Source organism: Phalangium opilio, unplaced genomic scaffold, assembly GCF_054372755.1.
Source record: "Phalangium opilio isolate 3A_F unplaced genomic scaffold, DU_Popi_V2 ptg000011l_1, whole genome shotgun sequence".
In the NCBI taxonomy this organism is placed as follows: Eukaryota; Metazoa; Arthropoda; class Arachnida; order Opiliones; family Phalangiidae; genus Phalangium; species Phalangium opilio.
In genome coordinates this window covers 6250935-6262938 of record NW_028324147.1, presented here as the reverse complement: position 1 = coordinate 6262938, position 12004 = coordinate 6250935, and the positions used below count along the sequence as shown (strand labels likewise).

At 36.7% G+C, this 12004-nt stretch overlaps 1 protein-coding gene across 1 annotated transcript in view; it reads right to left on the bottom strand.

The window, feature by feature from the left end:
- Positions 1-1676: 1676 nt before the first annotated feature.
- LOC149710099 (protein white-like) overlaps positions 1677-12004 on the bottom strand; it is a 28534-nt gene continuing 18206 nt past the window's right edge. Inside the window, exons 5-16 of the mRNA XM_089859072.1 lie at positions 11607-11705; positions 10147-10385; positions 9942-10044; positions 9514-9617; positions 9147-9393; positions 8948-9040; positions 8802-8859; positions 7978-8055; positions 4393-4498; positions 4193-4293; positions 4021-4091; positions 1677-1816 (exon numbers count right to left, since the gene is read on the bottom strand). Coding sequence (XP_089715198.1) covers positions 1715-1816; positions 4021-4091; positions 4193-4293; positions 4393-4498; positions 7978-8055; positions 8802-8859; positions 8948-9040; positions 9147-9393; positions 9514-9617; positions 9942-10044; positions 10147-10385; positions 11607-11705 — 1401 coding nt within the window. The 3' untranslated portion in view covers positions 1677-1714. The remainder of the gene's footprint in view (positions 1817-4020; positions 4092-4192; positions 4294-4392; positions 4499-7977; positions 8056-8801; positions 8860-8947; positions 9041-9146; positions 9394-9513; positions 9618-9941; positions 10045-10146; positions 10386-11606; positions 11706-12004) is intronic.

Genomic DNA, 12004 nt, shown 5'->3' with positions numbered 1-12004 from the left:
TTGCGTAATAGTTGTATAAAATGTTGCGTAATAGTTGTATAAAATGTTGCGTAATAGTTGTATAAAATGTTGCGTAATAGTTGTATAAAATGTTGCGTAATAGTTGTATAAAATGTTGCGTAATAGTTGTATAAAATGTTGCGTAATAGTTGTATAAAATGTTGCGTAATAGCTGCCTAAAATATTACGTAATAGGTAGATGTTAACTTTTCAAATATGGATAGTGACTTCAGTAATGGACCCTTGTCAAAAGTGGGGGGGGGGGTTAAAAGAGAGTCTGGTGTTTGACCACCATGTTTTCTTAATACAGAACCCATCCGGTATGTGAATCCGAAGAAGTTAGATGCGAGATAATGCACTGATAACGACCCTATAATTTGGCAATACTGACGTCATCAATTTCTAAATATACATTTTTGAATAATTTCAAAGTATGACATAGTAGAGATTTTATAGAAAATTGACCGGAACCTGTTAGTTAGTGCCCTTGAGGCTGCGTACCTCAGATTTTACAACTTTTTCGCATACGTGGTATGCATATAATTTCAATATGAAAATTGAAATGCACGATTGATTTGTATCGTGTCAAAGTGGATAGATCTTACGAACTACGTGGCTGGCTGGACACGTACTTGGTTTTTATTTTTATCAATTTCTTAAACTAAAATTACGAACCCTGTGTGTGTGGCGGCGTAGCATGACGTCATGTTCGCCCACTGCTATACCAACCGGGTCATTTACAAAATCAAGTGATTAGAAATAGAACTGCTACCAAGAATAGTGTGGGACTTAAGGCTAAAATAAACCTGTATAAAAGCAAAGATTCATCATATGACGGAAATAGTGGCCCAAACTCGGTTGCGGTGGTTTCTATAGAGGGTTGTTAATTTGATATCAGGAAATTGTTTTACTCAAGGTTAAAGGATAATGTCCTACACCCATTAAGTAATAATTATTTTACAAAATAATTATTATACGGCACGATTTTTACCTCGCTTCATTGTTCTGATATGAACGTTTGGCCCCCCGGTTCCATTTTACTTTCAAGACATTAAGAGTTCCTTCAATTTTAATCTTATCTAATGATGAATGAAGTTAAAATACCGTATTTTTCACCACTCTTGTTATAAGTTTTTACATTTTCTTTTTTATGAAAAATGTGAGATCATGGAAACCTTAGATATGACTAATATTTATTCATACGTTAATTTTTAGATCTTGTATGGATTCTTGATATAGGCATAGCTTAATATTTTAGGCACGAGTTTTGGAATAAACTTTATTTCATAATATTTGAACAAGAAATTTAATATTCAGTCTTTTATTTTTTATTTTAGTTTAAAAAATCTTATTTCTTATTTTTTGTTTTATTATATAGCGTTGCAATATAGAAATTTATTTAATTGAACTTTTAAATAGTAATTCAGTTCAATTCGGATGCTTGAAAAAAAACTGAACCGCATTGAAAAGTAGCGTGAAAATTCGTAACTATTAACAATTAAGGCTGATTCCAATAAAAAAGACTAGAATATTTAGGTAAAATTATAACAATGAAAAATAACGATTTTTTTAAAACTATACTAATATAATTTCAACTTTTCTTAAGAATAAACTACGTAAAAAATTATAATAAAAGATACAAACAGTACAAAAAAGGTTTTTCATATTTGAGATAGGTTCAATTTTTTTTTCGAGTTTAAACTTGTGGTGTTTTTTATCTCCTTCTTCTGGCTTTAAGAAGAACACCAATGTAGGCGATCAGTCTGAAACCGATAAGTAAGCAAGCCAAATAGCCAATATTGGGGTACAGATTCTCCTATAAGGTAAAAATTCAGAACGTAATTAAGATAAATTGTAATTTAAAGACGCGTTAAAATTATTTTAAGCACGGAGATTTTTAAAATTTGTAAAAAAAGTAAAACTTCAAATTATGAGTGATGGGGGCCTTGCTTTTTAATCGTTTCGTTGAAGTTAACACTCGTTATATCCGAGAGGTTAATCAACTTATCGGAGGAAATTTTTTTAATTTAATGCTTAATTGCTAGTGTCGAGACGCCCTGGTAGTAATTAATTACTCTTAATTAATTATATATCTGGTTCACGCGCAACTTTCAAAAATTAAAGATTTAGTTCTACTGTCAGTTTTAAAATATTTAATTTCCGTGCAAACTTGCTTTAAAAATTAACCAAAGAATCAATCAAGGGCTGTTGACAAATTACGTAACGTGAACGTGATGGGAGGGAGGGGGGTTTTAATAAGTGCTACCATAAGTTCATTAGATACGTTCCATAAGTTTGTCACTGGTTAGTTAGACCTTGTCATGAAGTGACGTAGGTCATAGATTCGAGGTAAAGCGACGCCTGATGAGGCACTGTCAAAGGCTTAGTACAGAATAAATAAACTTCAAAACCGGGTGTGGTCAATTCTCGCTTGTCGTTCTCGAATTAGCTGGAGCTGTAAGTCTCTTGCATTACGAAGTATAGGAAGTGTCATACTTATAGAACATACCTTATGGTGTTAGTGGCCTTGGGATAAAGCATTAGATGGGTTTCATATTTGAGTATTATAAAAAGGATTACGTTTAGAGGGGAAACAAAATATTACAGCGGAGCATATGGCCACGGGACAACTTATTTTTTTTTTTTGGATTGAAGAAGGGAGGTTTCATAAAGTATAATTAAAATGATGAAGTATCAAGTGGGTGAAAGTGCCATTAAATATTAAATGAAGGTTGATTAAGAATAGTGTGGAAATAAGGCGAGGAATATTACGTATATTAGTAAACATAAAAGATTCACAAGGACGTTTAAACCGATCAATCATGAATGCCATCAATCAACACAATCAAAAATATACAGGGTGTTTCTGAAAGGCGTGTAAGAAATTAAGGAATAAGTTCTTTTTGGCGATTTTGAGTCGAAAATGTAACTTCTATCTCCATTTTGCCACAAGGGACACTGTTTCAAGAGTTATGATTTGAATCATTTGATGGGTGTTTTAGGGATGACCCCTTAATTAAATTAGAAATCATTGTCTTTCAGTTTCCCAGCCCAAACAGCTTTACCTATAAAGCTGAAATTTTGCAGGGACGTTACTCTTAAGTAGTAGGAACACAATAGAAAAGATTTTTTCCAATTCGCCGCCATATTGAAAAATGGCGACCAGAAATAACTTACGCTCGTTTTAACCGATTTACTTAATATTTTTTCAATTCGCTGCCATCTTGAAAAAAGGTGGCCAAAAATATAAAAAAGCTTTCTTTCTGGAATAACGTACGTTGATTTCGCGTTCCAATAAGCGGACTTTATGGCCTTTTGGGGTTCGATTTACCTGCCATATTTTAAAATGGCGGACCGGGACCAACAAGAAAGTAATAAAAATGTGCCGACTGGTTGACGGGAACACACCGGACCGGGTGCCTTTGGTGCTAGTACTATCATGCTTCTGATATTACGTAATAAACTGGTTTTAACATATAAAGTCGCAAGCGGCAATTTTGATGCGCATTTAATTTTCAGACCCTATTTGGGAAACTAACCACAAGACTTTTAAGCTGCCAACGTCGCCCAATTTTTTCCCCATAATTCGTCTCGCTCAAATTAAAAGTGCGCTAGGTATTAAATATATTGATTGCCGAATTACGCAAATATAAATTGGTCAATTTCGTATTTTTAAACTGAAACCAATTTTTCCAATATTCTCTTTTAGGACATGAGTTTGCGGTTTTTTTAAACTAAGTTCAAAATGAAATTGCTTTTTCGTGGCTGGTTTTTACCTAAACTGTATTTAAAATAAGTATGGTGTAGTTTGATCTAAGATAACCTTAATAGCGTTTTCGCATTTTTTGAAATTGAGAGGAAATGCGACGTAAATATATGATAAATAAATAGAAAGATACTTGATTTTTGAGTTAAAATTGCTCGGTTGCGTGATGAAAAGGTTATAAGCGTAAGTATGATGAATTGGTGTATAGTTATCGTAGTAATTGTGGGTAATTTGTTAACAAGTTTCATAGTTACCTCGTCAAAATGAAGCGATTCTAAGACCAATGTTCCATTCTTCATACAGGTGGCCGTGCTATTAGAGCAAGCTATGTTTGATAAAGAAAATAAAATAATGTCGAATTTTGAAATTTCGCCGCTAAGGTTTTAGTGGCACGTGTTGGTCATAAATGTTTAGTTAATATTGTACCTATATTATCCACGTCTATCCATTGGTTGACGCATAAGGCTTCATTACTATAGTAAAACCACGAAAGGTATTTCAGCCATATTAACCATCGAGGTACGGAGCTGTATAAATGCAAATTTTTGAAATAATCAATTAATTATTTAATGCAAAATATGAGTGGTTTAATTATAATTAATTAAGTTAAAATTAATTAGTATTACCTGTTATTTAAGAAGAAACCACCAAATAACAATAGGGGTATCATTAAAGGTGTTAAAATTGATGAAGCGACTTGAGCTGAACTGGATAGACCCGAAATCATGTACCCTATAAGATATAAAATATCTATTTAAGTATTCATTAACCTTTAAAGTTTATCTGAATTGTAAAGCAGAACGTAATTAAATACTAGAATAATACTAGAACCCATTTATAACCTGAGAACTTTGAAAAGAAAAGAATTGAGATCAGAGCTGACCTCCCACTGTAGGAAGCTGAGTATTTGGCTGAGTTGCACGTCAACCCCTCCCCAAGTTTTACTAAAGGTTTTGGCAGCCATACTGGTGGATTTAAGAGCTTTCTCCGTTTACCTAGATTTTTACGCAAGTCTGAAACCTTTATCACGTGCATATGATAATTTTACACGTATGACCTTTCGTATCCCGAGGTAAAAAGGTTCTGTCGTTCCGAGGGAGATTAAACAAAACTCCTTTGATATCTTTTTAGGATATATTAAAAAGCGGGGCCCCGCGCTCGCGATAAGAAATTCTTATTTTCCCGTAAAATACCCTTTTATAGGAACCTTAAAATATTTCAACGCGGCTTATTTGATAAAAATCGAGTTTTCTCCAGTTGCTTAATTACTCCAAGAAGCTCTTAAATCTATAAAGGTTTCATTAGAAAGCTAAAATGTGAAGAAAAACATTTTTTTAAAGATAGTTGGTAACCGGTAGCCTCCAAAAAGATAAGACTTAAGTTTAAAGGTCCATTCAGACTAAAGTCGTTCGATCACGTCCCGGTGAAGTCGCTTTGCTCGCCTTATAAGACACGTGCCAACGACAACGTAAAAGATTCGTGCACGGGTTTACTTTGATAATTTTCAGTTTCGTCGGGCAGTGGGGCTAAGACCATTAACAACCCTTATTGTTGCCGGGAGTGTGGCGCACTCCTGTAAGCCAAGCTTCTGGGCGGCAAAGTTTGAGGGAATACGACACATGTCGGCGATCCTTCCCTATAGGTGCCGACTGTCCCGTGTCCGCCGGAGGTGACTTACCCCAATTCCACCTTCCGTCACCTCCCAAGTAAACCTCATTTCCTTCCCTGCTTATACACATACGACCTAGCGGCCCCCGTCAGTGCTGGGCCGCGTAGGGTCTCCCGCTCAATTCTTCCTGGTGCTCAAGGCCTAACGGCTAAGCACTAGTGTTAGTAGGAGGACAAAAAAAAAAAAAAAACCCTTATTGTTAATGGTCTTAGAGTGGGGTTAAGATGGCACCACCTCCTTAGCGCGTTTTCTTTGGTCATAGCCCACTCGATCATGCTTTACCGACGCGTGATCGAGTGAGCTAATACGCCTTAGCAGACGATATATAAAAAGTTTTAGGAGTCTTGGGATCGGCTATTTTAATAAGCACGCCTAGAGGGAGGGATACACAGTCTACTCCCCCCTCTACCGACACTACTCTATGGTATGACGTTTGCATAGTAGAACTGACATTACTCTATATACGCTACTCGTCTTCTCTCACGCCTGAACACGAATCGAAACGAAACAAACGTAAGATCTTACTTTAGTCTGAACGGGCCTTTATGCGCTAACCCCATCCTAAATTTTGGCATTATTGACGTCATCAGTTTTTATACTTGAATTTTAAAAAAGTTTATAAAAATTAGACTTGGTAGAGAGTTAAGAAACTGACCCAAACACGTGGTACGAAACGTGTAGGGTCCTTGAGGTTGCGGACTTGAAATTTGATAACTTAAACATTTTTCAAATACTTGTACGTGTTATGCATATAATTTTAATATGAAAATTGAAAAATACGGTTGATTTTTATCGTGTCTTACGGGATAGAGCTTGCGTACTAGGTGGCTACACGTTTTCGTGTACGTGGCTTTTTTATCAATTAATTAAATTAAAAAAATAAATTCAAAATTGAGAAAAACGTGTTTTTTCCAATACACTCTGAAGTTCGGTTAAGTTATTAATAAAGCCGCGTGGCTTATTCAATAGATCTTTTCAAAAGCCGTTGGTAAAATAAAGTCTGGTCGAGAAGCGATATCTAGTTTATTAGGTAGAAGGTATAAGATGCCTAAGTATTCGTGCGCCATAGTCCCAGTCCCCCTTTCAAAATAAAAGGGGGGACGTAAAAGGAGGACGGACTATTTCGCCTCTCCTCAGTCGGAAAATATGACTGTAATTTTCGTCATTGGCGTCGCGCTGACGTGAGTTTACAGGAACCTATGAGATGCTGGTTGTAATTTAGAGGCGGGGATTAACTCCGGACGTACGTTTGGACTGGAGATAAAGCTGGAAATGTGGCGCGAATTTATACCTTATCCCTAGTAAACTAGATATCGCTTCTTGGTGTGGGTGATAGGTATGTGGACAACAAAGACCTGTATCATTTAAGCACTATCTAACGTCTTTGCAACCATATACCCATCAATGTCTCGTATTAACCCTAAATCAAGCAGATCATACTGCGGCCCCGCTTTTAAGTTTATATCGAGTGATTAACTTCTAAAATGATGATAAGTATTAAATTATATCGGCGCTAGGAATCTGTGAAAACAAATACCGTCAAGAAATTTACGAGCTTTCAAAGGGGGCCAAAAAGGTCAGTCCTTAACACAGACGATACCTAAAGGGATTAACGCCGTAAAATATCGTTTAGCCTAGAGTACGTATAAAACTTCAAGGACTTCCCTGATGTCATCAGCCAACGCTATTTGATAAATTGATAAACTCTTTTGGAAGCCGCCTATTTTTTAAAGTGGGGTTTCCAGTGAAACCCCGTTGATATCTTGGAGGAAAGAAATGAGATGGAGTGGTAATACTGATGGGCCATGTTCGCACGCCCCTACCTCTGGTCGTGAATTGTTAAGTGCTGCCGCTTTGCGCCAGCCATTTCAATATATAAGCTAGTTCTCATGAATTGAGAACTTTCAGTTGGGGGAGGAGCTATGACTTGTGAGAAAACTTACACGACCATATTGGTGGGTTGAATGTAGGAAGAAAGCTGAAACCCACCAATATGGCTGCCAAAACTGAAGTAAGTCTTAGGAGTATTCACCCTACTGAAAAGCCTCTATTAGCCTGGCTTTTTAAGACACATTGTCGCTACCGTTTTCATACTATACGACCCTACCAAATCGCCGAAGAGGATGCTGGGAGGACAACCAATACCAGAGTAACTAGCACTAAGTACTACCATAAGTTCATAGGATATGTTCCTTCATAAGTTTGTCACTGGTTACAAACTGGAGCTTGTCATGAAGTGACTGGCGTAGGTCATAGATTCGAAGTAAAGCGACGCCTGGTGAGGCGCTACTGTCAAAGGCTTAGTAATACAGACTAAATAGGACCTAGATGGAAGTCCTAGCTGCAAAATTAACCACCGAGTGTAGGACTTCAATTCTCGCTTGTCGTTCTCACTCGAACTAGCTCGAGCTGTAAGCCTCTAGCATTACGAAGTAGAGGTAGTGTCATAATTATGTTATAAGCTTGTGGTTATAGGTATGGAGATTGCTACTCCAGCTCATCTATCTCCTATAAGGTGATAATAAACTCGTAAATAACTTACCGAATGAACAAGCCGTATTCCCAACTAGGATGCAGATAATGACGGCGATTAAGAAACGGTAGCCAGTCGGATAAAGACCTGATTTTGTCGAAAGATAAATACAAAATATGGCTCAGAATTTTTTTTTTTTTGCCTTAAAGGAAAGAATCGCGACCACCGTAGAATTTTCTACTTTTTTTTCGAATATAGAAAATAACAAATATTTCAATCTAATCTATAATATCAAAGAAGACACGGGTAATGACGTTTCCCTAATGAAGCCACAGTTTTAGGGAACACTATGCAACAGACGGCGTTAGGGTGAAGAATTTTATGCCAATGCACGAAAAGATCTGTAACTTGGCACTACATGCATGGTTCGTACGGAACCTGCATGGACAAGTCAGAGATTTAAAAGTTTTCCCTAATAAGTCAGGGATTTCGTTTGGTATATCAAACCATGATCTCTTCGAGCAATGATAATTATGGGCCCTCAGGTGTGATGAAGTGAGCTCTGGTAAACGTTTTAAAATGGTCTGGGATTTTGCAAAATTTCGTCAGGGATAAGCAGGAAAAGTTAGGGATTTTCTGTGTAAAAGTTCCGTCCGAACCATGTACTAGTCGTCCAATAAGATTCTTTACCCCAATAGCTTCTGCTTCACGGCGTAGCCTAACGTTTATTCTGCTCAAAGTTAATTGCTCATATCGTCTTTAACATGGTTCCGATTTGAAATATTTATTATTTCACGTGATCTTTCGATTAAATTGAAGAGAATTCTATTGTAATCCTTTAGATAACCACATTCAAAAAGTACAAAGGACTCTGCCGGTTCCCGGCTACTTACCTATCCACCAATAAGTAATGCATATAAACAGTAATGGCAGGAACGTGAACAATGGTAACTGAATGTGCGAGAAAAATATGTGGGAAGGAAAATTGAATAAATATAATATTTACTTAATTTAAAATGCTAATTAAGTTTTTGCTTACCTCGGCTAACATTTTACTAAGGAAATAAGTATCGGTTCGGTACATCCCGTTCCAATGCTCCCTTAGAAATACAGGTAGCTCTTCGCAAAATACCTGAAATGGATATCAATTTTTGTGGCATTAAAGCGAAGCCCAATTGCCATTTTCTCGACCGATTTAAATTTTGATATTAAAGACATTGTTTTAGAAAGGTTCTTACCGTTACGACGGACATGGCGTTTTGAAAGGATAGATTAGTCAAAATGAGAAAGAGTGCGCCGTTAATATTCATGATTCCTTCTTGGGTCATATCTTGACCCCAGTAAATTAGACCAATTATGATAGCGATCACCACCGTTTGCAGCAAACGGACAATGGTCAAAAGACGCTCTCGGCGGACTATGATTTGACATCGCCAAATTAAAACACGTAGCTGACTGAACCAGGAAGCCTTGTACTTTTCGTACCTGCAGGTGTTAAATAATGGATAAAACCAGGTTATAGGCTTAACTATTTAAAAAAAATTAGTTTGGGGAATTTATAAGCTGTATTTCTAATACGCGTATTAGAACTTAACTTGAACTTACGTAGGAGCGTTGTCTCTATCAGGCAATTGTTGGTTGACACCGTTAATGGGAGTTTCACTGATTAGTTGAGCTTTTTCTGATTTTTCGTACTCGTCACATAGTAACTGGAAGTTATCATTTAAAACTAATTATTTAATCAAATTATTTTAACTCTATAATTCGACTTTTCACCCTGACACTGAATTAAAATAATCTAACCAAACCCAAACGTAACCTAGCCCAAGCCTATCATAGCCTAACCTAACACATCATGATTACTATGAGTAGAAGTTAATTAAATTAGCCTAATTTAATGGACTTCTGCTATGAGGTAATATGAGTAAGGTTATCTTCGTACTCCCTATTTCTAATTAAATTCTCGTTTAAAGGGATGGTGGTATGGTTTAATTAGCCCGTGCATATTGAAAATATTTTTTAGTTTTACTTACTTTTATCCTTTGTCGACATTCGACTTCTTGACCCGGTATCACAGCCAGTTGCTCGATGTAAAAGTCAGCGGGGTTAAAATTGATAGGGCATCTCATTCCCAGCCTGCATTTCGAATAAATATAATATAGATTATATTTTAAAACTTCAATATATATTTATTTATTCTTGTTTTTAATTTTTTTTTTTTTTTTTGAAGAAGTTTACCTTGAGAAATAGTCTAAGGCTTCTTTACTCTCCCCTTGAAACGCGACCCTTCCTTCGGCCATCAAAATTAAGCGGTCAAACATAGCGTACGTGTCCGAAGACGGTTGATGAATGGTCGAAACGATAGTTCGTCCACCAGCGGCCATTTGTTTTAAAACGGAAACGACGCTCTGCGCCATGAAAGAGTCCAAACCGGAAGTCGGTTCGTCGCAAAACATGAGAGACGGATTGGTCAGAACCTGTTTGATAAATTAAGTTTGGATCTTTTAAGTGCTGTCGTGATAGCACTATTCTTTCCCTCCGTAAAGTTGTCCGCCATTTTGAGGGAAAGAGCAGGGGGTCTAACTGTGGGGGCGTATTGTGTATTTATCTCATCCCGTGAATTAAGAAAACTAGGCCTAACGTTTTGAAGCCTTTTAAAACATAACTCCTTAAATGCCTTTAAAATAATTGTGGAAAATTTTGTATTTGCAGGCTCATCATCAATGACGTCATTGATGTGAATCAATCAAAGATAATTTGACATTGGTGAGTTATAATTTGAATTATTTTTTGGATGATTTGTAATCGCAGTGCTGTAGTGTAGGATGAGTGCAGTACAGGATTTATGTGAGTGCATAATCGGTGGGTGACCATGCGAGTCGAATATGGGTAACCGTTAGTAGGGGAAAGATGTAAAGACTGACGCCACATTAAATGATTCACGTCGCAGCCTTTCAACTCTTTCCCTCACTATCGATTCCAAAATGTCCGTTCTCGATCCTTCAACACTATATTTCACCAACGGGTAGCTTTTAACATTACTAGCGTATTCATTTTGTTGTGATGGTACAAGTCAGAAAACATATCGCGTTTTGTAAACGTAATTTTACTGGACAATACAGAAGGCTTTCATTTACCCCAGACCCCAGTTCCTTAGCTTTGGTTTTAGCAGTATTTTCATAAGTTGATAAGATATGTTCCATAAGTTTGTCACTGGTTACAAACTGGAGCTTGTCATGAAGTGATTGAAGTAGGTCATAGGTTCCAGGTAAAGCGAGGGAGGCCTGGTGAGGCGCTGTCAAAGACTTATAGGACCTAGATGGAAGTCCTAGCTGCAAAATTAACCACCGAGTGTAGGACTTCAATTCTCGCTTTTCGTTCTGCTAGAACTATAGCTCGAGCTGTAAGTCTCTAGCATTACGAAGTGTATGTAGTGTCATACTTATGGAACATATCTTATACGGAAGCTTTTTGATAAGATCTGGCACCCCTCGATAAAAAATCAGTTTTTTAGGCTTAGCATCCCATAGAAAAAGCATTGTGTTTTGGTCGTTTCAAGTTTTCGCTTTAATTAAAAATCTACAGCGAAGTTAAGGTTCGGAATAGTTTTAAAGTAACATATAACTATACAATGTTTAACTTTTGAAGTTTAATTAATTAGTTTTTGAAGTATGTCAAAATAAAGGCTGGGTTTTTACCTCGGAAGCGAAGGCCAATCGCTTCATTTCACCTCCCGAAATTCCTTTGAGTCGACCCGGTATTCCGATAAAGGTGTCAGCGCATTTCATTAGTCCCAACTGAAAAAATATTAAAAAAAAAAGATGATAGATATCAGTACCTAAAATTAAGAACGTTATCACGCAGCTCCACCTCCGGGAAATTTGAGGACGTACTGAGTTTGATTGAACTAATTTAGGATGAAACTCCTTGTTGAAATCGATAAATTTCTACACACAAAACCCGCCCTAAAACGGGTTATTTCGAATCAGTTAATTTTATACGATAAAAATCTCCAATTAAATTTGTCCGTCCGAAAACATGAAAAAAAGAAAAAAGACCCCACGACACAGATTTATTTCACCCTAAGGCAAATGTC